Source organism: Mustela lutreola, chromosome 4 (assembly GCF_030435805.1).
Source record: "Mustela lutreola isolate mMusLut2 chromosome 4, mMusLut2.pri, whole genome shotgun sequence".
Classification (NCBI taxonomy): domain Eukaryota; kingdom Metazoa; phylum Chordata; class Mammalia; order Carnivora; family Mustelidae; genus Mustela; species Mustela lutreola.
The window spans coordinates 100,238,217-100,261,185 of NC_081293.1; the positions used below are offsets into that span (position 1 = coordinate 100,238,217).

A 22,969-nucleotide genomic window follows, 5' to 3' on the forward strand; every position below is an offset into this window, starting at 1 on the left:
AGTCAAGGGGAGAAGGTAAATGAGGGACAGTGAAGTCACTCCAGTGCCTCATCTGGCTGGCTCCCAGCTGCCTTCCTGACCCTGGATTCCATGAGATATCACCAAGAACTTGCAAGGAATTCCCCCCTTGACTCAAGTTAGTTGAAGTTTACTTGACACAAGTTGGTGTTGGAAGTCAACATAAAATAAGATAATAATATCATGTAAAAACTGCCGTTTTCCAGAAGAGGAAACAGAGAGAAGGTAGTTAAGTCCTTGCAGGAGATCACACACCAGGCTGCCTGGCCCCTGGACCAGAGGATTAACTTCTCTATTGTTTGGCTTCTCCAAAGGGACACAGAGGGAAAGTCCTGACAGATACGCATCTGTGTTTTCACCATACCACTTGCTTGGGGCTAAATATTGGCCTTCAGTTTCTTAATCTGTGAAATGAAGTTAGAAAAATTGTGAAAATAGAGTTGTTGCAAGGGTTAGGGAGATAATATCAGTAATATGTTACTGATATCAGTAATATGTTCAGTAGGCATTCAGTGAAAGTTATTTCCAATCTGTTTCCAATTTTTCACTCAGAAGTAATTGCAGTCACTGGAGCTCCTGGCACATTGTAAAGGGCAGTGGTAACCAGCATTCTTCTGCGTTTTTACTGTTAAATAGGGTGCTGAGATCGACCTTCCTCATTGTGGTAAGGGACCATTCTTCTATTCCTGGTTTACTACAAAGATTTTTGTAGACGACTGAGACCAGAAATGGATGGCAGATACTATCTGGTAACTTCAGCTTCTAACAACAGCAAAAGCCATACGATTTTTGTCTTTTGATTTCATAATTCATTTTTCTACAGATTTTATTTATTTGAGAGAGAGAAAGAGGGTGAGAGAGAGCATCAGAGGGGAGAAGGTCAGAGGGAGAAGCAGACTCCCTGCAGAGCTGGGAGCCCAATGTAGGACTCCATCCCAGGACTCCTGGATCACGACCTGAGCCAAAGGCAGTGGCTTACCCAAATGAGCCACCCAGGTGCCCCCATAATTCATTTTAACAATAGTGTTGTTAATAGAATACTGAATATTAAACTGTCCTCAGTTTCCTAAAATCAAATATCTTTAATCATTTTGCATTGTTCTGGGAATGGGTTGGTAGGTTCTCATGTTTTAACTATAATTTTTAATATTTTTAAATATATACGTGAAACGTCTTTAGTGTTCTTTCTTTTGCTTTTTTCCAGATTCCATTTTGTGGTGATGGTAGCTCATAATGATGAATTAAGAAGTTTTCTGTCCTTTTCTGATTTCTGGAACTACATAAATAGCAGAAGGGTTTTCTATCTATCCATGGAGGATTTGAAAGAATGTCTTTAAATACGTGTGAGTGCGTGTGTGTGTGTGTGTGTGTGTGTGTATCCAGTCCCAGCATCAATTTTGTTTATAGTTTTTTCTCCTTATAATTTTCTAGTTCATACTGTGGTTCTTTGCCTATTTAAGTTTTCTGCTTCTTCCTGAACAGATTTGAATAATTAATAGTCTGTTAGAACATTTACAATTTCCTGGAATATTCCATTTTTTTAAACATTGAGCTGAAAATTGTGTTCTTGTGTAATATTTTCATCTACTCCCTATCTGTGGATACTTACTGCCTGCTGAGATTACAGTTCTTCCTTACCAGGCCTTTGGGGCAAGCCTGTATTGGGATAGAAGTAAGCTGTGTTTGTATATACAGGATTGTGGTCATCATGTTGGGGACTGGTCAGTTATTAAGCGGGTCAGGAGACAGCCCTGGGACAAAGCACTAGTGGAGCACACTGGCCTCAGGGACTTCAAGATGTCTGATTACCCTGCAAGCTTCCCCATCCACAGTGCCTCTCCGCTGAGGTTCCCTTTACCTCCACTCTCTTCCCAGTCGATCGTACTTGTACGTTGATGTTTGCATGTTATCTCCTGCGAAAAGAATTGACCACTTGAAATATGCCAGTATGAAGTGTTATTTAGAATTATGCTCATTCTATGGGATCAGAGGATGTATTCATTGTAACAATGTTTATAGTAGTTGTAGGGTAGAAAACCTTCTGAGTCTGAAAAAAGTCTCATGAAAGGTAGTGGAGGTGGGTTAGTTGAAAATTCCAACTGGGGGGATATGAAAAAAAAGTCACAGCAGAGTCTACAGTTAGGTGAAAGTCTGCTTAGATGGAAAGAGACCAGGGAGACCCCAAGTCTCGGAGGCAGGAGCCAGAGATGGGCAAGGCCCACATGCTGAGGAAACTGTGTGCTAGACCAAGCAGACGAGCTTCTGGTTTAGGAGCAGGGCAGCCGTGGGATCAAGCTCCAGCAATCAGCCAAGCAGGTTATTAGCAAAAATTCTAGAATATTATTAAAAAATCCCAGGATTTTCCCCAATAAGGATTTAAATCATTAAAGGCCCATGTATCTGGAGGTAGCCAGACCTACAGGACCAGTTCTTCCCAGCGGAGACCTGTTCTTTGCTTGTGTGTGGCAATAGTAAATAGCCGTGTAGTCTCAGCTTATGCTTACCACAGCAGGATTCCACGGAACTCTTCCTCCTGACTCTGAGCACAGCTGCCATGAAGGACTCATACTCAAGTCTTCTACCTCCTGGAGTATATTGGGCACACATTAGACCTTCAGGTGATATCTCTGGAATCTTGAATGGATAAGGAGACATGGTCCAGAAAGCTTTCTATGTCCTTGGGTTCCGGTCCTCCTCAGGTTCAGTGTGGACTGTTTATCTGGGCTTCCAGACTTCCCCTTTACCAGTGCATTTCTTCTCTTGTGTCCTTATACTGTCAGCTCTGAGAAGAGGACTCCAGCAGAAGGACTGTCTTCTGGTCCTTGGGGGAGAGGAAAGTTCCTTTAGTACATACCAAGCACGCAGGTGTGGTTTACAGTAAAGCGTAAGAAGGAGGAGAATGGGCACTTCCCTTGTGTCATCAATTGGCAAATTCTGTAAACAGATACTGTCAAGAAACACATCAAATACAAGTACAAGTTAAATTTTTTAACAATGTGAATTTCCACCTGCCCTTCAATTTTTCTGCCTTGTCTGTGTTTCAGGTTTAGGTTTAGTGGTCGTATCCTAGGCCTGGCTTTGATCCATCAGTACCTTCTTGATGCCTTCTTCACAAGGCCCTTCTACAAGGCACTTCTGAGACTGTAAGTGTATTACTGTAGGCCGTGGTCCACACACAAAGGCCTGGTTTCCCTGGTACCTCGGACTCTGTCCCTGGTTTACCCTAACCATTCCTGTTCGTTGACTTTTCTGAGTGCTTAGACATCACATAAACTTTTTAATACAATATAAGGGCATTTGGAGTTTTTATGTAAGCATAGGAGAAGACTATTAAAACTTCATATAATGGAATGAATCAGTTTATATAAATAATTACAGTCATATTGCAAACTTTGCATTACATTAAGTAGAATTAATCTGTCTAAAACTTCGTTGTTTTAAAATATTTTTTAAAAAACATTTCTCCAGTTGCCATCAAGAATCCATGAGTTAATAATCATCCCATGTTTTTTACTGGAATAATTGCATTCAATTTCACAATTGAATTTCAGATTTCAATTTGAAAAACAAATTTTCAAAAACAAGCATTGAATGCACTGAAAAGACTCATCAGTATATTCCAGAGTATCAAATTGTTGGAATCAGTCTGTGTTGTTTTAGCCAGACTGGGCATCTGTTCGGTTAACAAACTGGTTACGTTTTACCCTTGGAATGCATCCAGGCCCTGTGATCTGAGCGACCTGGAATATCTGGATGAGGAGTTCCACCAGAGTTTGCAGTGGATGAAGGACAACAATATCACAGATATCCTAGACCTCACGTTCACTGTTAACGAAGAAGTTTTTGGACAGGTTTGTGAGATGCGGGGCTTGGAAAGAGCATTTGTTTTTACTGTTGAACATTCACATGACACAAGGTTTACCACCTTAATTGTTTTTAACTCTGTAGTCCAGCATTGTTGAATATAGTCACACTGCTGTACAATCTCTAGGACTCGTTTATTTTGCACAACTGGAACTATAGCCATTAAATAATAATTCCTCATATTTCCTTCTCCCCAGTCCCTGGCAACAGCCATTCTACTTTCTCTTTCCGTGAATTCGGCTGCTCTAGCTACCTCATACAGGATTTGTCTTTTTGTGACTGGCTTATTTCACTTAACACATTGTCCTCAAGATTTGCCTACATTATAGCACATGATAGGATTTCCTTATTTTTAGGGCTGAATAGTATTCCACCGTGTGTGTGTGTGACATTTATTTATTTATTTATATAAAAAATTTATTTACCCATTCACCTATTGATGAACGCTTTGGTTTCTTCCACATTTTGGCTATTGTGAATAATGCTGCTGTGTACATAGGTGTGCGTTTATCTGTTCAAGCCCTTGCTTTTCATTCTTTTGTTTTTAATCTAGAAAAGAAAGAATCTCATTCATTTAAAATATAATTCATTGAGGACTACTTTCTTTAGTAAAGCTGCCCATGTCTTCTTCCTTCTTTTCCTTTTCATGACGTGGATCTACTTTATAGATATTTTGAAAAACAAAGTGATAATGGATTAGAAAACATTTTTATGAAATGTGAAATACATTTGGAAGGTATTTATGTGATCTGTGCCACTACAAAATACTTCTTTTTATCACATCTAGATATTTGCTCCTCCAAAATGCATGTATATAAATATTATTTAATAAGATAAAGCTTCTTATTTTTTCCATCAGTATTTATATATTTTTTAATCTTCTGGGTTATAGTTTTATCAGGTTAACCATAACCTGAGTCATTTACAAGAGATTTCAAAAGCCTGTGACATGTGATAACTTGTAATGGGTCGTTGTGAGAGTGGAGTTGGTAGGCTTTGGAAGTACCTATGAGCACAAGTATAAGCACAAATATGGGCAGCCTGCTTAGTCCAAGTGTGAGAGGCACCCACTGAACTTGGCGGCACCCATACCATAGTCAAGAATTTTGGACAGGTCCTGGAAGATGTCAACATTCTGTTGAATTTCCTCTGTGTAAACATACCTCTGAAGAATACCCTCTTCCATATTTGAGAATTTTTTTTTCTTTTTACAACTGTATAGGGCACATTTAAATGTGTTCAAAAATATATGATTTTTTGGGCCCCTGACTGGCTCAGTTGGTAGAGCATGTAACTCTTGATCTTGGAGTTGTAAGTCTGAACCCCATCTTGGGTATAGAGATTACTTAGAAATAAAATCTTCCCCCCAAAAACAAAAAGAATATACAGTTCACTGGACTCTCCTGCCATGTACTAGGTGAAAGTATGAAGTACACTTCCCTGTGCATGACTTCTTTTAGCCCATTCTTTACATTTGCCTTGTAGTAGAGGGTAAATTTGTAAAATAAGCTCAATCATTTAGCAAGTTTTATTAAGACAATGGAGTAGCCATCTTAAAAAATTTTAAGTTAAAAAAATTTTAAGTTAGATTCCTTTTTTTAAAATTTTATGTTATGTTCGTCACCATACAGTACATTATTAGTTTTTGATGCAGTGTTCCAAGATTCATTGTTTGCGTATAACACCCAGTGCTCCATGCAATCTCTTCCCTCCTTAATACCCATCACCAGGCTCACCCATCCCCCATCCCCTCCCATCTGAAACCCTCAGTTTGTTTCCCAGAGTCCATAGTCTCTCTTGGTTCATCTCCCCCTCTGATTCCCGCCCTCCCTTCATTTTTCCCTTCTTTCTCCTAATGCCCTCCTTGCTATTCCTATGTTCCACATATAAGTGAAACCATATGATAATTGTCTTTCTCTGCTTGACTTATTTCACTCTTCTTAATACCCTCCAGTTCCATCTATGTCGATGCAGATGACAGACATTTATCCTTTCTGATGGCTGAGGAATATTCCTTTGTATATATGAACCACATCTTCTTTATCCATTTGTCTGTTGAAGGACATCTCAGCTCCTTCCAGAGTTTGGCTGTTGTGGACATTGCTGCTATGAACATATGAGCATATAGCCCTTCTTTCCTCTTTAAGTTAGATTTCTAACCTAACTCATTATATCACAATAAATACCACCTAGATTAGAAAGCTGACTATTAAAAATAAATAAATAAATAAGAATGATAGAATTTTTATTTTTAGTCTTCCAGTAAGGAATGCTACTATAGATGTGACACAACTTTCAAAGTCATTAAAGAAGAGACTGACATAGTGAGCTAAAATTACTATTTAATTCTGTGTGGCAAAAATACAGCATAAACACAGTAAGAGCGTCATAATATTGAATAGACTAAAGCTAGTCTTTCAACATAGAAAGAGATTCCACAGACCAATAGGCAATGATCAACAAGTAGATCATTAGCAAAACATAAGTGATTCTCAGAAAAGGAAATAATCTCCTTCACAAGTTGTAAAAATGTAAATTAAAGTATAGTGAAATGCCGTTTTCCCTTACACGATTGTCAAGAATCGGAATGGTTAGCAATATTCCATTTGGGAGGTGGTGTAGGGAGCAGACATGGCTGCACAGGAGTGTAGGTGGGAGTAAGTGGAAGTTTGGTTCACTCCCTGTGAAAGGCACCCTTATGATATCTACCCTCATTCTAAATGCACCCGCCCTTCTGGGTATTGTATGTAAGTGATTAATCACTAATTTCTGCACCTGAAACTAGTATTACCTTGTATGTTAACTAACTGGAATTTAAATAAAAAAATAAAAAAACAAATGCACCTGCCCTTGAGTCAGCACCCATGTCTAGGAGTTTGTCCTACGGATTCACACCTGATTCAAATGAGTAATGTACTATGATCTTCACCACACCCTTGTTGATAGTTGCAAAAGATCTGAGTACTCTGAATGTCCAGAAATAGAGCACTGGCTAAATAAAGTCTGATGCATTCACACAATGGAATAGTGAGCCAGCGGGATGCGGGGCTGAAAAGTGCAAGACATCCCAGCCCATCAGCTTCCTTGTAAATCATAGATCGTGAACAGGATATTGCAACAACAACAACAGAACAGAGTAAGTCAGTTCTGAATTGGTTCATGACAACTGTCAGGGTCCATTTTTAAGTGAAAAAAGTATGGTGATGAATAGTGTATAAAATATGCTATTTATGGGGGAAAGGAGATGATTTATACATGTTCCCTGCTATATTGGTCAGTTCTCCCTGGAAGAGAAGTGAGGGCAGTTTTCTCCGGGTAGGGAGACTACACGGCTGGGAGATGAGACGGGAGAAAAGCTTGCTTTTCACTCATGACTTTTTATACCGCTTGAATGTTATTCCCTGGACCCATATTACCTACTCAGAGAAAAATGAAGTAAGCTACACATAACTGAATACACAAAATTAGAGGGAAAAAATAACACTGAAAATACAAAAGCATACTCCTCTTGTGTGTGGGGCACAGGAACAACTCAGAAGTTCATGATGTTCCCAATGAAAAATAATAAGGATGTGGTGTAGATCTAGAAAAATGTCTCTCTGTGCACAGTGTAAACAGATCTCATTCTTCTTCAAACGAGGTCGCTAAGAACAATGACTTTGGTTCTAGAGAACTGAGTCCTAGCCCTTCTTTTAGCAAGTTATGAGATCCTGAAGAGCAGACGAACAGCTGCCGGTAAAGGACATCATAGGCTTTTCCTGGGTGTGTTAGTTGGGATTAGGGTCAGCTGTCTGTGAGGAAACCCAAAATGACCCTGCTGAAATTAACAGTTTATTTTTCTCTCGCATCCAAGTATAGAGGCAGACAAGCCACGGCTACAGTGCCTACCGTGGGCATCTGCACTCGTGGCCCAGCCATCATGGTGGGACCTGAAGCCGCAGGACAAAGGAATGACAGCCCCTCCCTTCAAGGAGGGCCATACAATACTGCTGCTTACACCGTACCTGCCAAGATTTAGTTACCTGGCACACGTAGCTGCAAGTGGGGTTAGCAATTAGTTTTTAACTGGGCAGCTGAAAATCAGAGGTTCCATGGAATGTGGATACTGAGTAGCAATTAAGATGTTAGAATTAGCCAGTATTTTGTAACTAGCACTAGTCACCTATGTGATAAAAATAAAAATAACCATCAGATTTCTGTGGACTGCTTGTTTAGGTACCTAAGTCAATGAATGCCAAATATACATATCTACATTTCTTAAACCCATGGCTAAATAGAGTTATGCCTCATTTCTTACAGCTTCGAGTGGTGAGCTGAGCCCCTTAAGTGATTGACAACTCCTTAAAACACCAACACTTTTTTTTAAGATTTTATTTATTGATTTGAGAGAGAGAGACGATGAGCAGGGGAGAGTCAGAAGGAGAAGCAGACTCCCCACTGAGCAGAGAACCCAATGTGGGGCTTAATCCCGAGACTCCAAGATCATGACCTGAGCTGAAGGCAGCCATTTAACTGACTGAGCCACCCAGGCACCCCAACACTTCCTGATAAAAACGGCTAACAGGTTATCTACCCTCTTGCCTTTCAAAAGATAGAACACAGATCATAGCTTTTCTTAACGATTCATTTGTCCTACAAGCACCACTATACAAAGTGGCAAGGTCATTCTCTGTTTCCTTTCTCAAGGTCAGTCTGTCATTCTTCAGTCAATATTACACCGGCTATAAAACCATCTTCCCACCCTCTGCTGTTTTCCTGCCAATGACCTGCTCTGGGTGGAGAGGCTGGTGGCTTTTGAGGATGTGATCTAAGTGGGATTTGGGGGAATTGAGTATAAGGACTTTCCAGTCCATCTCTTTCCCTGGGACAACGAGGGGCATTTTCCTTTTATTTCTGTTATGCCTCTTGAGTTAAGGAAATATGCTTCCCTTTAATAAAACAAACAAAAATGCAGCTTTCCAGCTTCCAGCTCAAACCATCATCTGAAAAGAACCAGAGCTTTTTTTAGTAACTTCCAGAAAAGGAAAAAGACTGAAGGAGGCAATAATGCTGAACCCATGTGAGGAAGACTTTTTATAAATCGTTCGTCCTCCTAGAATTGACATGTGTCACGGCCAGATGAGCTGAGTTGATAAGCAACGCCATCTTTCTGTTTGCTCACAAGGTAACGGAGAGGGAGTTAAAATCCGGAGGGGCCAACACCCAGGTGACGGAGAAGAACAAGAAGGAGTACATCGAGAGGATGGTGAAGTGGCGGGTGGAACGTGGTGTGGTACAGCAGACCGAGGCCCTGGTACGGGGCTTCTGTGAGGTGAGGCCCAGGCCCAGCTGAGGAAGACAGGCTGCGGTCAGGGCCCTCCCTCGTCACCAGCACAGCTTGTAGGGGGAAAGAAGAAGAACCAAGTCAGGCAAAGGGCTCGGCTCCAGTCACCACATTGCAAAGAGGACACCCTTGGGACAGAGGACAGAGGGGTCAGAGTTCTCTGGGAGACCTAGCTCTTGTGGTAGGTGAAAAATGTCTTCACAAAAATGGTGTTGCTGTGGCCCCGGTGTGGCAGTTAGGAAAACACTCAGTATCTCCTGTCAAGGTATGTGCATGCTGTGTGTTTCCTTTCATTCAGTGAAATGAAAATAAGTGACCTGAAGGCATTGGAGGGCACTATCCATTCCTGCTAGATTTCTTGTGTTATAGTGTTACTTTGTGCCATGACCAAGGTGGTAAGTCAAGAGGACAGGGACAGCTGCCAACTTCCCGTGCACCAAATGTTGATATCCTTAACCTTTTGCAGTTTAGAAACAAGACGCTGTAAATGTTTTCTCGGGGTTCGGGTCTTGGAAGGTTTTCTTTCCCTGCCCGTGATGGAGGACAACATGGCTCACTGGCTTGTCTACCAGGAGCCTGATTGGAGGAGCTGTGACTTGTGTCTGATCTATTTGAAAACAAAGCGTAAAATCAGAGCTCAGAGCCCTAGCTAAGGAGGTCCTTCCAGATCTTTGAAGGCAGGAGGAAGGAACTGAAGGGAGAAAGGAAGGGAAATACAGTTGTTTTAATATAGAATGCCCTTTCTAGGAAATAAGTCATAGTTTTATATGGAAGAGAGGATACCTTGTAAGTGAAATGATCATAGTAGGAGCCCTCAGTTCACTTCAACATGTTGGGGGGACCTTTTGCCTTTAAAATGCAATGATACTTGGCAACTTCAGTGCCACCAGAGAAAGTCAAGTCAGATTTGCTCATGAAAGCGTTCTGAGAGGGACTTTCAGAGGTAGTGAAAACCCTGGAGCCTTTTTTGAGTTCCCAGCTCATTGATGGTTGTGTTTCAGAATGTTTAAGTCATGACTTCGAACTTGAACACGAAAGTACATTGGTTTAAAAAAGAATAAAGTTGGAAGTGATGGTCCGTTTCCTAGTGTAAAACCACAGAAGTGATAATAACGACTAGAACTTCAGCGTGGTTGGACCTGAAGCCTAAATGTGTATTTCAGGTTGTAGACTCGAGGCTTGTCTCCGTGTTCGACGCCAGGGAGCTGGAGCTGGTGATAGCTGGCACGGCGGAGATCGACCTGAACGACTGGCGGAATAACACGGAGTACCGGGGAGGTGAGCCGAAGGGCTGGCCCAGATGCAGTTGTCTGTTTTTAAGAAAACGTAGACTGCGGTGAAATTAACGTAGCCACTCCTTGTCTCACGCTCACCAGGCCGGAAAACGGTTGGTGGGGTCCCAGTTGTTCACGTGGGAAGCAGACATCTCTGAGGACATCCCTCAGAGCATAAAATCTTATAAAATGGCCATTTTGTAAATCAGCTTTTGCTATAAAACCTGACCTGGGTGCACAGATTGCCTTCGACCTGTGTGAAGGCCCACGTTAGAGAACCTGGCAGACCAACAGGAGCAGTTCGGTCCTCCTCACCCCTGCGGTACATGTCGCCTCTCTCCCTTCCTCCTCTCCTCTCTGCACATCCTCCCTGCCCCCTCCCTCTGCTCCCCTCAGGTTACCACGACGGGCATCTTGTGATCCGCTGGTTCTGGGCCGCCGTGGAGCGCTTCAATAACGAGCAGAGGCTGAGGTTACTTCAGTTCGTCACGGGAACGTCGAGTGTGCCCTATGAAGGCTTTGCAGCCCTCCGGGGAAGCAATGGGCTCCGGCGCTTCTGCATAGAGAAGTGGGGGAAGATTACCTCTCTCCCCAGGTAGGCGCTCCTGCCGGCCCTCACGAACCCACCAAAGAGGGCCACACACTTTGATATTGGGGTTTGGGGGATGGTCCTTCAGGATGGAATTCTTTCCTGCGACCCAAGTTACTCTTATATGACTTATTGGCGAAAGGCACCCGTGAGGAGTCTCTGGGAGGTGAATTTAGACCATATTCTTGGTTGTTTTTTTGATGACTGAGAGCATTTAGGCTGTAGTGTCATGGCCTGTGTGTCTGTTGTGGGAAGCCTTCCCAGCTGTCTGTAGCCCAGTTTAACTTGAGGAGGAATGTCTCAGCAAGTAAGGGAGGGAGGAGAGGCTGGAAGCCCAAAAGAAGCCTTCCAGCTCTGTATCTGTCCTTCTCCGGCACATGACTTGTACTCGGAAGGATGGTTATGCTCGTACGTGTCACATTTTTCCTACTGTGTTTTGAAACATGAGAGGACAAGACCATGTTTATCTCAAGTCTCTGTAGTGACTTCAGTATAGCAAGCTGTCAAGGAGATGATGGTGAGATAAACACACTAAGGGAGACACTAGGGATCCAGGCAATGTAACAGAAGGAATTCCCTCCACCACGAGTTCTAACACTTCCTGGATCCTTCCTCGACCACCTTGAGCAGTCTTTTCCTGCTCAGTGAAATAAAAGGGCACCTCTGCATAGGTACCACAGTAATAAATACTGTTCAACGACAGAAGAAAAGACTGATCCATATTGTTTGCTTCTGCTATGATATTTTCTGATTATAAAAGATGATCCACATTTAATTCAGCTCATTCCACATGGCCTCCTGGACACTACTGCTAAATCCTAGTGGAAGGATCTACTGAACTATGATTGGCATCCAGACCTCCCAGACCTTCCCATGTCCTGAAGACTCATCAGCTGATGTCAGTGAGTGTCAGGAGGCCCAGGAAACAGAGTACATGCCCACCTGGTCAATGACAGCCTACCATCTTGGCACAGTTTCCAGCCCTGGCTTCATGCACTTGTTCAGCAGACCCTTGGTGCTCATTCGCATGGGTCTGCTGAGAGCTGAGCATACTGAATTAAATCTGGCAAGAAAATAAGGCATAAAAAGGCAAGGTTTCCATTTATGTAGTTTAATGACAGATTCGGTAGATGAGGTTATTTGGAAACAGTCTGTTTTTAGAGGAATTGGTTTGCCTCACTATTTGATGATAGCACACGCACCCCCCCCCCCCCGCGCCCCACCAGCATCGTGTGTACCCTGAAGAGTGGCTAAGACACAACCGTCTACCTTCCCAGAAGAGCTTATAGTCTAGGAAGGAGCACAGCCCAGTAATAGTAAGTTACAATACGAAGTGGAATCGGAGAAGCACTGAGAAGGAGGGTAAATGGAAGGTACCGGGAAGGTCTGTAATGTAGAATACAGACCAAATCCCGATTGAGTTGGGAAGGGGACATGCCACAAGAAGATGGCACTTTGGTGAGCACTGAGGGGGCAATAAATGAGTAGAGCAGAGTTCCAAGCTGAAGCAGGAAGGATCGCTGAACCAGCGTGGAGGTCAAGATATCCAAAGTGATGCTCACAAGGGATGTGATTGAGAAAGATAGTTTGGTGGGTCACAGGGAGAGGGCTGTGCTGAGGAGGCTCTGTTTTACTCTTTAGGAAAGGGAATAGGAATTGCTTTTGTCATTTGGAGGTCACAGATTGAGCCTAAATACATATTTTCTTTGAGAAGCTTTGAAATATACATTAATACTATTAACCTACACAAGGAGGCTGTAAGATGGACATCGGGCTTATCATTGAGCTATTCACATCCAGGCCAAGGCATGCCTGAAAAAGCTGCCGTTCTGCAAACTGCAGAGAGGATTCCTTTGGGAGACAGAGACTTTACCTTGGGCCAAGAGGGTCCCAAGAAGCAAGTGCTGAGATGCCTCAGGGAGGACAGTAAAAATGACCCCCTGGATAGTAACCCCTGACTAGTCTTCCCTGTACATTTTCTGAAGATCCAAGAACCGAAAAAGCTCACCAATGTGTTCAAAGAAAGAAATAACTTCTGACTTCCAAGAACAGTAGTTTGGGTAGACTAGCCAGACCACATGGTAGATGGCAAGAAGCCCAGAGCTAGCAGAGCACCAGGCAAAGGACAACCCGGGACTTCCCAGGGAACAGAAGCCCAACGCACACTGCCCAGACTGGGAGGAAAGGTGGTCTGAAACTACATTGTTCTTAGATTTTCCCCCCATAGAGAGGCAGCTGGCTTCCCAGACCAGAGTGCCAAATAGCGTCACAACCAAACCCGAATCATAGCCCAGGCTAAATAAAACCTTACATCAATTCGAGTCCTTGCCTCCTAAAAACCGTAGGAGGGTTAGGAAGGAGGACTATGAGAGCAGTGGTTTCCAGGGAGTCATTTTACAGTGTCTGGTGAAGAAACTTCCATACCAGATGGGCGGGATAGTCACTGGGGTTGAGGTCAAGGAGCTGGCAGGTTAGGGCATTGAACAGGCCGGTCACCATGTGGACTCAGGTACCACATAGTTTGGCGGGAAAACTTGAAATGGGAAGGATTTAAGCAAAGAACCAGAGGTTTTAATAAATATAATTAGCTGGCAGGTCAGAAGGTATGGAAGATAGTTCGAGATCACTGATTTTCAAACTTTTTAACCATAGGCCACAGAAAGAAATACCTTTTTTACATAACATTACAACCCAGTCTGTGCATATTTGCTTTGTGTATGTGTGTGTGTGTGTGTGTGTGTCTGACATACAAGTTCCTCAAGATGACACTTTACCTTCTTGCCGGCAGATAACATGCTGTATCTTCTAATCTATCCTGTTGAATTGAAATAAAATGCAAGATAAAACCTGTAGTTAGGGCACCTGGGTGGCTCAGTGGGTTAAGCCTCTGCCTTCAGCTCAGGTCATGATCCCAGGGTCCTGGGATGGAGCCCTGTATCAGGCTCTCCGCTCAACGGGGAGCCTGCTTCCCCCTCCCCCTCTGCCTGCCTCTCTGCCTACTTGTGACTCTCTCTCTCTGTGTCAAATAAATAAATAAAATCTTAAAAAAAAAAAAACTGTAGTTATGGGGGGGCGGAATCTAAGAGAGTCAAAGGAACAGAATTTTTTGAACATTTGATTCCCTTTTTTAATTTATTTATTCATATTTATTGAAGTGTACTTGACACAGCGTGTTCCATTAGTTTCAGGTGTAAGCATTGTGTGCACGTCTGTAAGTTATGCTGTGCTCACCATGAGTGTGGCTACCCTCTGTCACCTTACAACAGTATGACGATGCCATTGACCGTATTCCCTGGATCGTGCCTTTTATTATTGTGACATTTCCATTCCATAACTGGAAGTCTGTACCTCCTGCTCCCCTCTCCGCATCTTCCCCATCCTCCCACCCCCGTGCCTCTGGCCACCACCAGCTTATTTTCTGTATCTATGAGTCTGTTTCTGCTTTGTTACTTTATTTTCTAGATTTTCTAGAAAATTGTTACTTTATTTTCTAGATTACATGTATATGTGAGACCATTTAGGATTTGTCTTTCTTGGTCTGGCTTTATTTCACTTAACAGAATACCCTCCAGGTCCATCCCTGGTGTCACAAATGGCAAGATCCCATCCTTTGGCTATGGCTGAGTAAAAAGAACAGAAATTTTTGATTGAGGATTTGAAATAACAATCTAGAACTGGCAGTGGGGAGTGAGCAGGGCTCACCCACATCCCAGAATGTGGCAGAGTGATCGCCGGCTGTCTCCCTCAGGAGCACTGGGAAGCGATGCTAGGACTTGTAAGTCATGTCCAGAAAGGAAGAGTGGGAGAGTTTCCTTACTATGGAGCAAGGACTGGGGAGGCGCCAAAGAAAGGAAAAGCAGGGAATTTAGAGTAGACGCTGCACAAGACAGCATGGAGATGGAATAAAGGAAAGGAGACAAACTTCAGGGTTTACATTTGGAGTAGGGACCAGGGATTACAGAACTGTGGGTCAGGGGCAGATTAGCATAAAAGTTGCAAATGGAATTCTAACCACAGGCTTCACTGAGCACAAGCACGGGGGAGGGGGAGGCCTGGTTAAGGTGGGCCGGGATGGCTCTCAAGCCGGCTAGGAGATGTAATTTTGCCCCCCTACAGGACATTCAGCAAAGTCTGGAGACGTTTCTGGTTGTAGGGGGAGGTGCTACTGGCATCTGGCAAGTAGAGGCCAAAGATCTTTCTAAGCATTTTCTGGTTCACTGGACAGCCCCTCCCAACAGAGAATTCGTTTAAAATGTTAGTGGTACCAAGCTGAGAAACCCTGCTCTGCGGACCATAAGGCTTCAGGGAGCCATTGGGAGTTCAGAAAAGAAATTGCCAACCACTGAGAAACCAGAGAAGCCAAGGGGAGAGAGATGTTCAAGAAGGCTCTTATAGTGCCCGAGGAAGTGAGGGTAGAGAAATGGGTCCCTGGATTGGGAACCAAGAGGTTCTCAAAGAGGATGAGAAAGAGTGGGTTCAGTAGTGGCAAGAGTGAGAAGCATCACAGAGTGAGGCTGTGGTTGGGTGGGGAAGAAGACGGCACGTAGGAAGACCGGACTTGGAACACTGGCCTCACAGCTTGCTGAACAAGCAGCCGCGGGGGGCAGGGATTTGCCTGATGTTAGTAGTGTTTACTTTTGACCAGCCTCAAAGTGGTCTCTTGGGGGGAGAAGCATACTGTCCTTGGCCTTGGTTACCATCTTCATCAGTAACTTGAAAAAAAGAAATAGAGGAGACAGGGCGATCAGTAGTGCAGATGATACAAGAGGAGACAGGGCGATCAGTAGTGCAGATGATACAAATTAAAGAGCAAATAATACAGTGATTGACACAATTTAAATCCTGAATTAACCGCAAAATGCTGGAATCCTAGATTAACACCAACCGAGTGAAAATTGACCTGGCAGGATTGGAAAGATCCGTGTGGAGTTCCAAAATAGCAACCGCACAAATGGGAAATCCGGGTGACTCATCTGCCAGGAGTTCATGTGCGGAAGGCCAAGGGGCTTGAGTCCCCACAGGTGCGACATGCTTCCTGCAGTCATCCGCAGTTGTGGCCACATTGAGAGAACCTTGTGTCTAAATGATGAATCACGGATTATAAGAGGCATTTACGTGTATTCTAACATTGCTCCTCACAACAGATCCCCGAGGCACACAGAACATGTTATTACCCCCATTTCACAAGGGAGAAGACTAAGGCTCAGAAAGACTAATTGACTTTCCCAAGGGGATAAAGCTAATAAGCGGCTAGACTGCAGTCGAAAGAGACGTCTTCCAGCCCTGGTTTTGGCTTTCCCCAGCACCCCAATGCACCCCAGAGCATGGGGCCCAGTGCCCAGGGGGGAAAGTGAGCAGGAGCTCTGAGCGGGCAGAACCACTCCAGGAGGACGGCGAGCATCTAAGAATGCAAAACTGAACCGTGACTGGATTGTGTATGTTCATCCTAGTTCACAAACTAGAATCTGTTTAAGAGTGTTAACCAAAGCTGGTCATAAAAACAGTAAAAGCCATTCAGAGAAACTCTGGGTGTTCACACAAGGTCTTAAAGAGTACCATTTGCTAATGCTTTCAGATTATTCCCAGAAATTACCTTATATAGAATTCATTTGGTTTGCAAATAGGGATTTTTTTGCTGTAACATTTCCACTGATGAGTGCCACTTAAAAAATAAATAAATAAAAACCAAGATGATGATGTCTGCTCACATCTCACACCTCACTAATTCAGCTAGGTTCAAAAGCATACCTGGGATGTTCCTGCCCCACTTAACATAGCTAGCCAGAGCCCAAAGTAGTTTTAATCTTTCTAAACATAGAGAAGCCGCTGACATTGTCATCCTGCTCATTTTCCTGAGTGCTTTTTCACTTTTACTCAAATTAGTTTAGGTAAAATATTTTAATTATTCTCTTGTGAAGTCAACCTAGGCCTACTGAAATATTAGATCATAATCTGAGACCTCTACTAATCTTGGTCTGTTTTTATGCTTCTTCCCAGTTAAGTCCTTGAGGCCTAAGGCCAGATGCACTATTATCCTCTACTCACCATTGGTGCTTGTGAGGGGAGGAGTTTGGGGGGTAGTTTCCCAAGGACAGTGAGGGAGCTATGACCAGGCGAAGGAGGAATGGATGTTGAGAGGCAAACACAACAGTCTCCTTCCCCTGAGCCTCCATCTGGAACTCTGAAAACAAAGGTATAAACAATACACAACTTCCTTGGGGATCTTGTAATTAGAAGAATTCCATATCCCAAATGAAATTCAGATGAAGGGAGAATGGTCTCTTCAGTTAGAATTTTGTTTATTTGTTTATATATATATAGTTGTGATATGTTATCTTCTTCTCTTTTATTTTTTATTTTATTTCATTTCCTCTAAATGTGCCCCTTTTTGTGCTGGTTGGCTTCTCAAAACACCGCTGCAACACACCGCCCCTTCGAGGGAGCAAAAGGCATTCAGTTAACCGAGCGGCACCCACCCACCTTCCTCCCTACCTAATGCAGGCCATGGCCTCAACCAGAGAGTCCATGAAAACAGAGCCCATCTGACAGGGAGAAACTAGTCAGGTGACTTGAAGTTCCACAGGAGGCACCTGTTGTGGTCTCTTGGGCTCTCCACTGAACCCCATACAGATGACACAGGATCTGGTCCTGGTGGGGGAAACCATTCCTTGTCCAAACCAGGTGCTGTCGTGCGTGGGCCCTGAGGATGAATATAGGATAGGACAAGTAAGGCAGAACCCAGGGCGCAGGCATGATCCGGGCAACCAGGAAAAACTAGTCCATGAGCTCAGCTGTCCTTGGAAATCCACGTGCCCGTGTCAGGTTAGCTGTGTCGCACTGCAAGTGGGGGAGTCTGACCGTCTCCAGGGCTCACCGGACTTGATGGAGCTTTGGATGTCAAGACTCCAGGGCATCTCGTGGCAGCCGTGCACTGATGCACGTAGTTTACTGTGGCCCAGAAATCAGAGCTGGACAAGGAGACGTGGAACTGTGATCCTCTAATAACGATCATGCTTCGGCCGCCTTCACTGGTCACATCCAAGTTCACCGCTCAGATGCAGAATAGAGCGGACCCACAGAGAAGCCGACCGATCCTCTAGTACAGCCCTGCATTAGTATGGTTTGCTTATGAAGGCAAACCGTCTGTTACCATTACTCTCCTCCCTCAACTGGTTTATGTGTGTCTGGAAGGCTGTTGTTCTTAGTTGCAAGATTAAAACTAGTTACTTCATGGTGGTCCGAAATCGTGGTTTCGCTCACTTTGTACTCCCTTTTGCTTCATAGCTTCTGATCACAGATACATGCAAACGCCTTCACCAATCTTTTTTCCCCATTCAGGGCACACACGTGCTTCAACCGACTGGATCTTCCACCGTATCCCTCATACTCCATGTTGTATGAAAAGCTGCTCACGGCAGTAGAAGAAACCAGCACCTTTGGACTTGAATGAGGACCTGGAAACTCACCTGACATTTTCCTGGGATGATCCCCGTGCCCTTTCCCTAAATCAACTCTCCTTTGATTTTTGGTATCCCATGATTTTTATTTTCAGACCAAATCAGGATTGACAAAAGCTGTGCATGAAGAACTGCCTTCTTCTGAGATCCAACCTTCAGGCTTATCTCCTCTATTCTCGATGAACTGCTAGCCTGTATGCAATATTAAACAGCAGCCATCTCAAGGTCTGTGTGTATCTCCACATACCTCCATTACTAACAGTGAAATAGGAATGCAAACTATGCTACACTTGACCAAATGGTAATCAAAGTTTACTTCCATTTATATAATTTTAGGGAAATTTGAGCATTAAGCATTCCGAGCTTTTATACGCCCATGTCTTCTTCTGAGCAGAGCCACCATTTTTTTATAATTTCTAACAACCAACTCCAGGTCTAGGAGCCAATCAACAATTTCTTTTCCTCCCACTCTCCTTTTGCCCCACGCATACCATCCATCCAGAAACAGCAGTGGCAAAGCTGAAATTTTTATACGTTCAACTCATGAGTCCTGTGTGGCATCAGTCCCATCAGCTGGAACTGGCCTTAGACATATGGTGCAAATACCACACTTTCCAACAAGTAACAACAATGGGAAAAACGCCCCCTGCTGATGCAACATAGTGTATCTCGTTGGTTGTGGGGATTGTGGCTTAGCCTGAGTTTAGAGAAGTCCAGGAGGGGCACAGCCCCCGTGAACACTCACCACCAAGAAGCAGAAGCTTGTGCACATGAAGGAGATCTCATTACGTAGCCTGAAGCCCGAGGCTTCCACCCCCATGGTGATGTGCAGTAGAACGTGACAGAGCGAGCAGGAGAGAGGGAAGAAGGCCACGTTAGGTTGGTTTGAATACCGGGGTTCTATTCTGTTTTCCTTTGCTTTGCTCTGTTTGGCCAAGCTATGGTTCTCCTTCGCAAAGGGAAAAGAAAACGTAAAGATCATCTCATGGCTTTTGTTAAAGGGAAATGGCAAACAGACTTTTGTTTTAACTTTGATGTTGTTATTTTCATGCTGCTTTTTTTTTTTAACTTTTCTTTGCTGTGGTGTTCGAATTCCTTCACATCGGATTGTCCACGGGGACACGTTAAACGAGAAGCTGCAGAGAGTGATGGTGCTTGTTCGGGGTCAAGGGCAATATAATATTCCTCCTTCGTCCGCAGCAATCCTCCTGGAGCGGACACCTAACACCCCAAAGGCACGTAGTTTTGTCAAAATAAATATCCAGTTTCTTTCACCGCTCAGTGAGGAGATAGCTCAGAAAACTCAAGTGTTTTCAGAAAAACAGTTGCCGGCTCCAGAGACAGACTAACCTCTTGATTACATTTGGAATAAGCCTAAACTTAATGGTCATTTCTATTTTTCTAACCTTGTTATCCGTGTTGTCTGAAATATGTCATAAGTGAAAGTGTTTTTCTTTACTGGGAAAAGAAGAGCTAAAGGCCCCTCCCCCACTGTTGAGATGTCACATTGTTACTTCTAATATATTAAACAAGGGAGAAGTGTGAGAAATGAAATGTAAGACAGAGTTAATCCCACAGGAAGCCATGCCTTGTGCTCATGGTATCAGTGTGTGTCCAGGCACTACATTATGTTTCCTGGGCTCCAAAAGGAAACTTCTTCTAGTAAGAATTCTTTATAATGCACCCCTGGCTGCTGTGTATCCATAGTCAATCAGGAAATAATATGTTACAGAAGTTGAGCTTTCTGTTGTTGTCTGAAAAGAATATTTACCAAGATAAGATGGAATGTGTAAGTCACATAACATAAATTTGGGGGATCTATAAAATTCAGTACACATTTCCGTATCTGAAAAGTTATGGGTTCCAAGGGAGCTATTATTTATAGAATAATGCACATCATCTCACCATTTTACCTCTTTGAACAGCATCTCTAGCATAGGGGGCATCTTTCATTTTTAGAACTTGGTGTTATCCATGTGTAAATACTCTTAATTCAATCACTTGATTCCTTTTTTAGTACTTACCTTATTTGTTAGGCATTGGCAAGGGAGGAAGGTGTTCAAAAGACGGAACAGGCTCCTGGGGAGCTTTGCAATTTACACAAATATCTAATTAACATATTAATTAGATTCCTTGATACCCATTCTACCCATACACAGAAGGAACGAGGTATCCTAGGAAATATACAGAGGTAGATATCTTGGACATGAATGGTTTGTCAACTAAGTTTTCCTTCTTCCTGTTCCCCCTCCTCCCACTGGATGCCCTGACTCTAAATGTATCCCACAAAGCTTTGCAGGATCAGTATTTCGTAAAAATATAAAATTCCAAGAAGAAGTACCGATGTCAAAGTCAGCTGAAAGGATGCAAAGTTTGCTTAACAGGGTCCCAGATTCTGTGACAGCCTCGCGTAGAATCCTGAAGGAAGGTAAACAAAGAGAAAAGCAGTACATACAGTTGTTATGGAAAGATCCTATGATTTCTCTATGTTCCAAGTGATGCTTCTTTAGCTATTACTCACTAATATATGAGGCTAGAATACATGAAAATCGTGTGTGTCTAATTATGCCATTAATTCCACCAACTGGAGGTGTGAGCATCCCCCAATCATATGATACAACCAGCGAGGCAGATCTGTTTTGTTACCACTATATTTTCTTTTTTCATTTAAAGTATGAGTTTTCTCCATGGAGACATATAATAATATCAATCACTTAACAAACCACCATTCCCCTAAAACACGACCTTTTAGAGCTAGTTCTGGTAAGAGTGTATTAAGCTTAATTGGGGAACAAACAACAATTAATAAGAGAAAACATATATTTCAAGTAGAAAAATACTTGTAAAATGCTATGAAGTATTATAATTTCATGGATAGGACATTTTATTGTATCATACAAAGACAGAAACTGCCTCTGCTGGGTCAGGAGTTCTTCATAGCTTCCTGTGTATGGAAGTTGGCAGCAGTTATGAGAACTTTTTTTACTACCATCGTAGCACAATTGTTTAAAGGGCAATGAGGAAATTGAGAAAAAGAGAAAAGGGATCCTTTGGCAGATTTTTAAATCTTTTTTCTCTTTTAATACATGACCATATGTCTATTAATGGTAAGTATCTTTGTGTGGCAAGTTGATAAGCCAGAATTTCCAGAACAATTCTAATGTTCCAACTATGATATTTGTCAGTCCATGTGTCAAACCATGTGTCCAAAATTTGGGTTCAAAAAATTTCTCAGTTGCCACAAATGTTTTCCCAGTCAAGATGAAACACTTTCAAATGAAAGTAGTTAGAACTTTACATAAAAAATGTGGTGCTTTATTATTATTATTATTATTATTATTATGTACTTCAGTGTCCAGTATTAAAACTACTGCAATACTATATCATAAAAATCTGGGATGGATATTCTACCCATCATACGGTTGAAAAGAGAAAATGTTATTTTCCTGTTAGTGACATGTAGTCCCTTTGTTCTCGTAGAAAAAAAGGTGCCTAGAGGTAGTGTATAGAGTAAATCTTGTTCCATTAGCCTACTTCCTGCAGCTTCCAACTTACCTAAGGAAATGTCTATAACGGTTTTGTTCAAAGTCTTTGTTCTAGTCAGTAGCAGGAGAAGTCCACAGAGTTGGGCTGCTTTTGCTTCCATCAACAAGAAAAATGTCACGTGATACTCAGGCCGAGCTTTCTCTTCCATCATACCACCTTCAAGGAATGTCAATAAACTCACTTTGGTATGGCATCGTGTGTCCTCCTTATTGCAAGCAGAAGTCTAGGGCAACGCGTAACAGCTTGTGTCATGCCCACGCTCTCACTGGATGTAAGCAGTAAAACAGCACGGAAGGCGGTCAGCTGCTGGGATAAACCATCCCTGGAAAAATTATTTACCAAAAGAGCAGAGTACGTGTTCACAAATCCATGAATAATGGAACAGGTTTTGTAACGAGTTCCTTCTGTATGCCTGTTAGGACAGCACACAAGCCACGTGGGCTGTGCCTGTGAGTGTCCTTCATGTTGAACCAGGCACACATGGGTTTATTACATCCCTACCTGTCGCGATGCTTCCACAAAGACTCCAGGCTACAGCCCAACACCTAGGGTGACCCCCCAGAAAAGAGCAGTAGGCAAAAATGTTGTGTCCAGTGGCTCGTACCGGAGCTCCCAATATCATCATGGTCTTGGGAGTCCGTAAAAGACAAACTGTGTGGCTGTCACTGGGCAGTCAGAAGCTGAGTTATTCTTTGAGGAGGAAAAAAATATCAGATAGTGTGGGTAGGACTGAGAGACCAAAAGTCCTGAGAAGCCTCAATATTGCACTTTTATGCACATTCTGGGTTACTTTAGATTCATTCTAACTGAAAATAATTTTTCTCTTAAGGCATAAGAAAAAAATTAGCCTAAACCATAATTTGCAGACAGTAGATGATATTATTTGATATTTTAATCT

General features: G+C 42.9%; 1 protein-coding gene across 4 annotated transcripts in view; it reads left to right on the forward strand.

The window, feature by feature from the left end:
• The window catches only part of HECW1 (HECT, C2 and WW domain containing E3 ubiquitin protein ligase 1), a 467,220-nt gene extending 445,370 nt beyond the window's left edge, over positions 1 to 21,850 (forward strand). For all 4 annotated transcript variants that reach the window (XM_059170590.1, XM_059170593.1, XM_059170591.1 and 1 more), the window contains 6 exons: positions 3,063 to 3,161; positions 3,740 to 3,869; positions 9,047 to 9,193; positions 10,369 to 10,483; positions 10,876 to 11,074; positions 18,407 to 21,850. In XM_059170590.1, coding sequence (XP_059026573.1) covers positions 3,063 to 3,161; positions 3,740 to 3,869; positions 9,047 to 9,193; positions 10,369 to 10,483; positions 10,876 to 11,074; positions 18,407 to 18,518 — 802 coding nt within the window. In that variant the 3' untranslated portion in view covers positions 18,519 to 21,850. The remainder of the gene's footprint in view (positions 1 to 3,062; positions 3,162 to 3,739; positions 3,870 to 9,046; positions 9,194 to 10,368; positions 10,484 to 10,875; positions 11,075 to 18,406) is intronic.
• Positions 21,851 to 22,969: the final 1,119 nt, after the last annotated feature.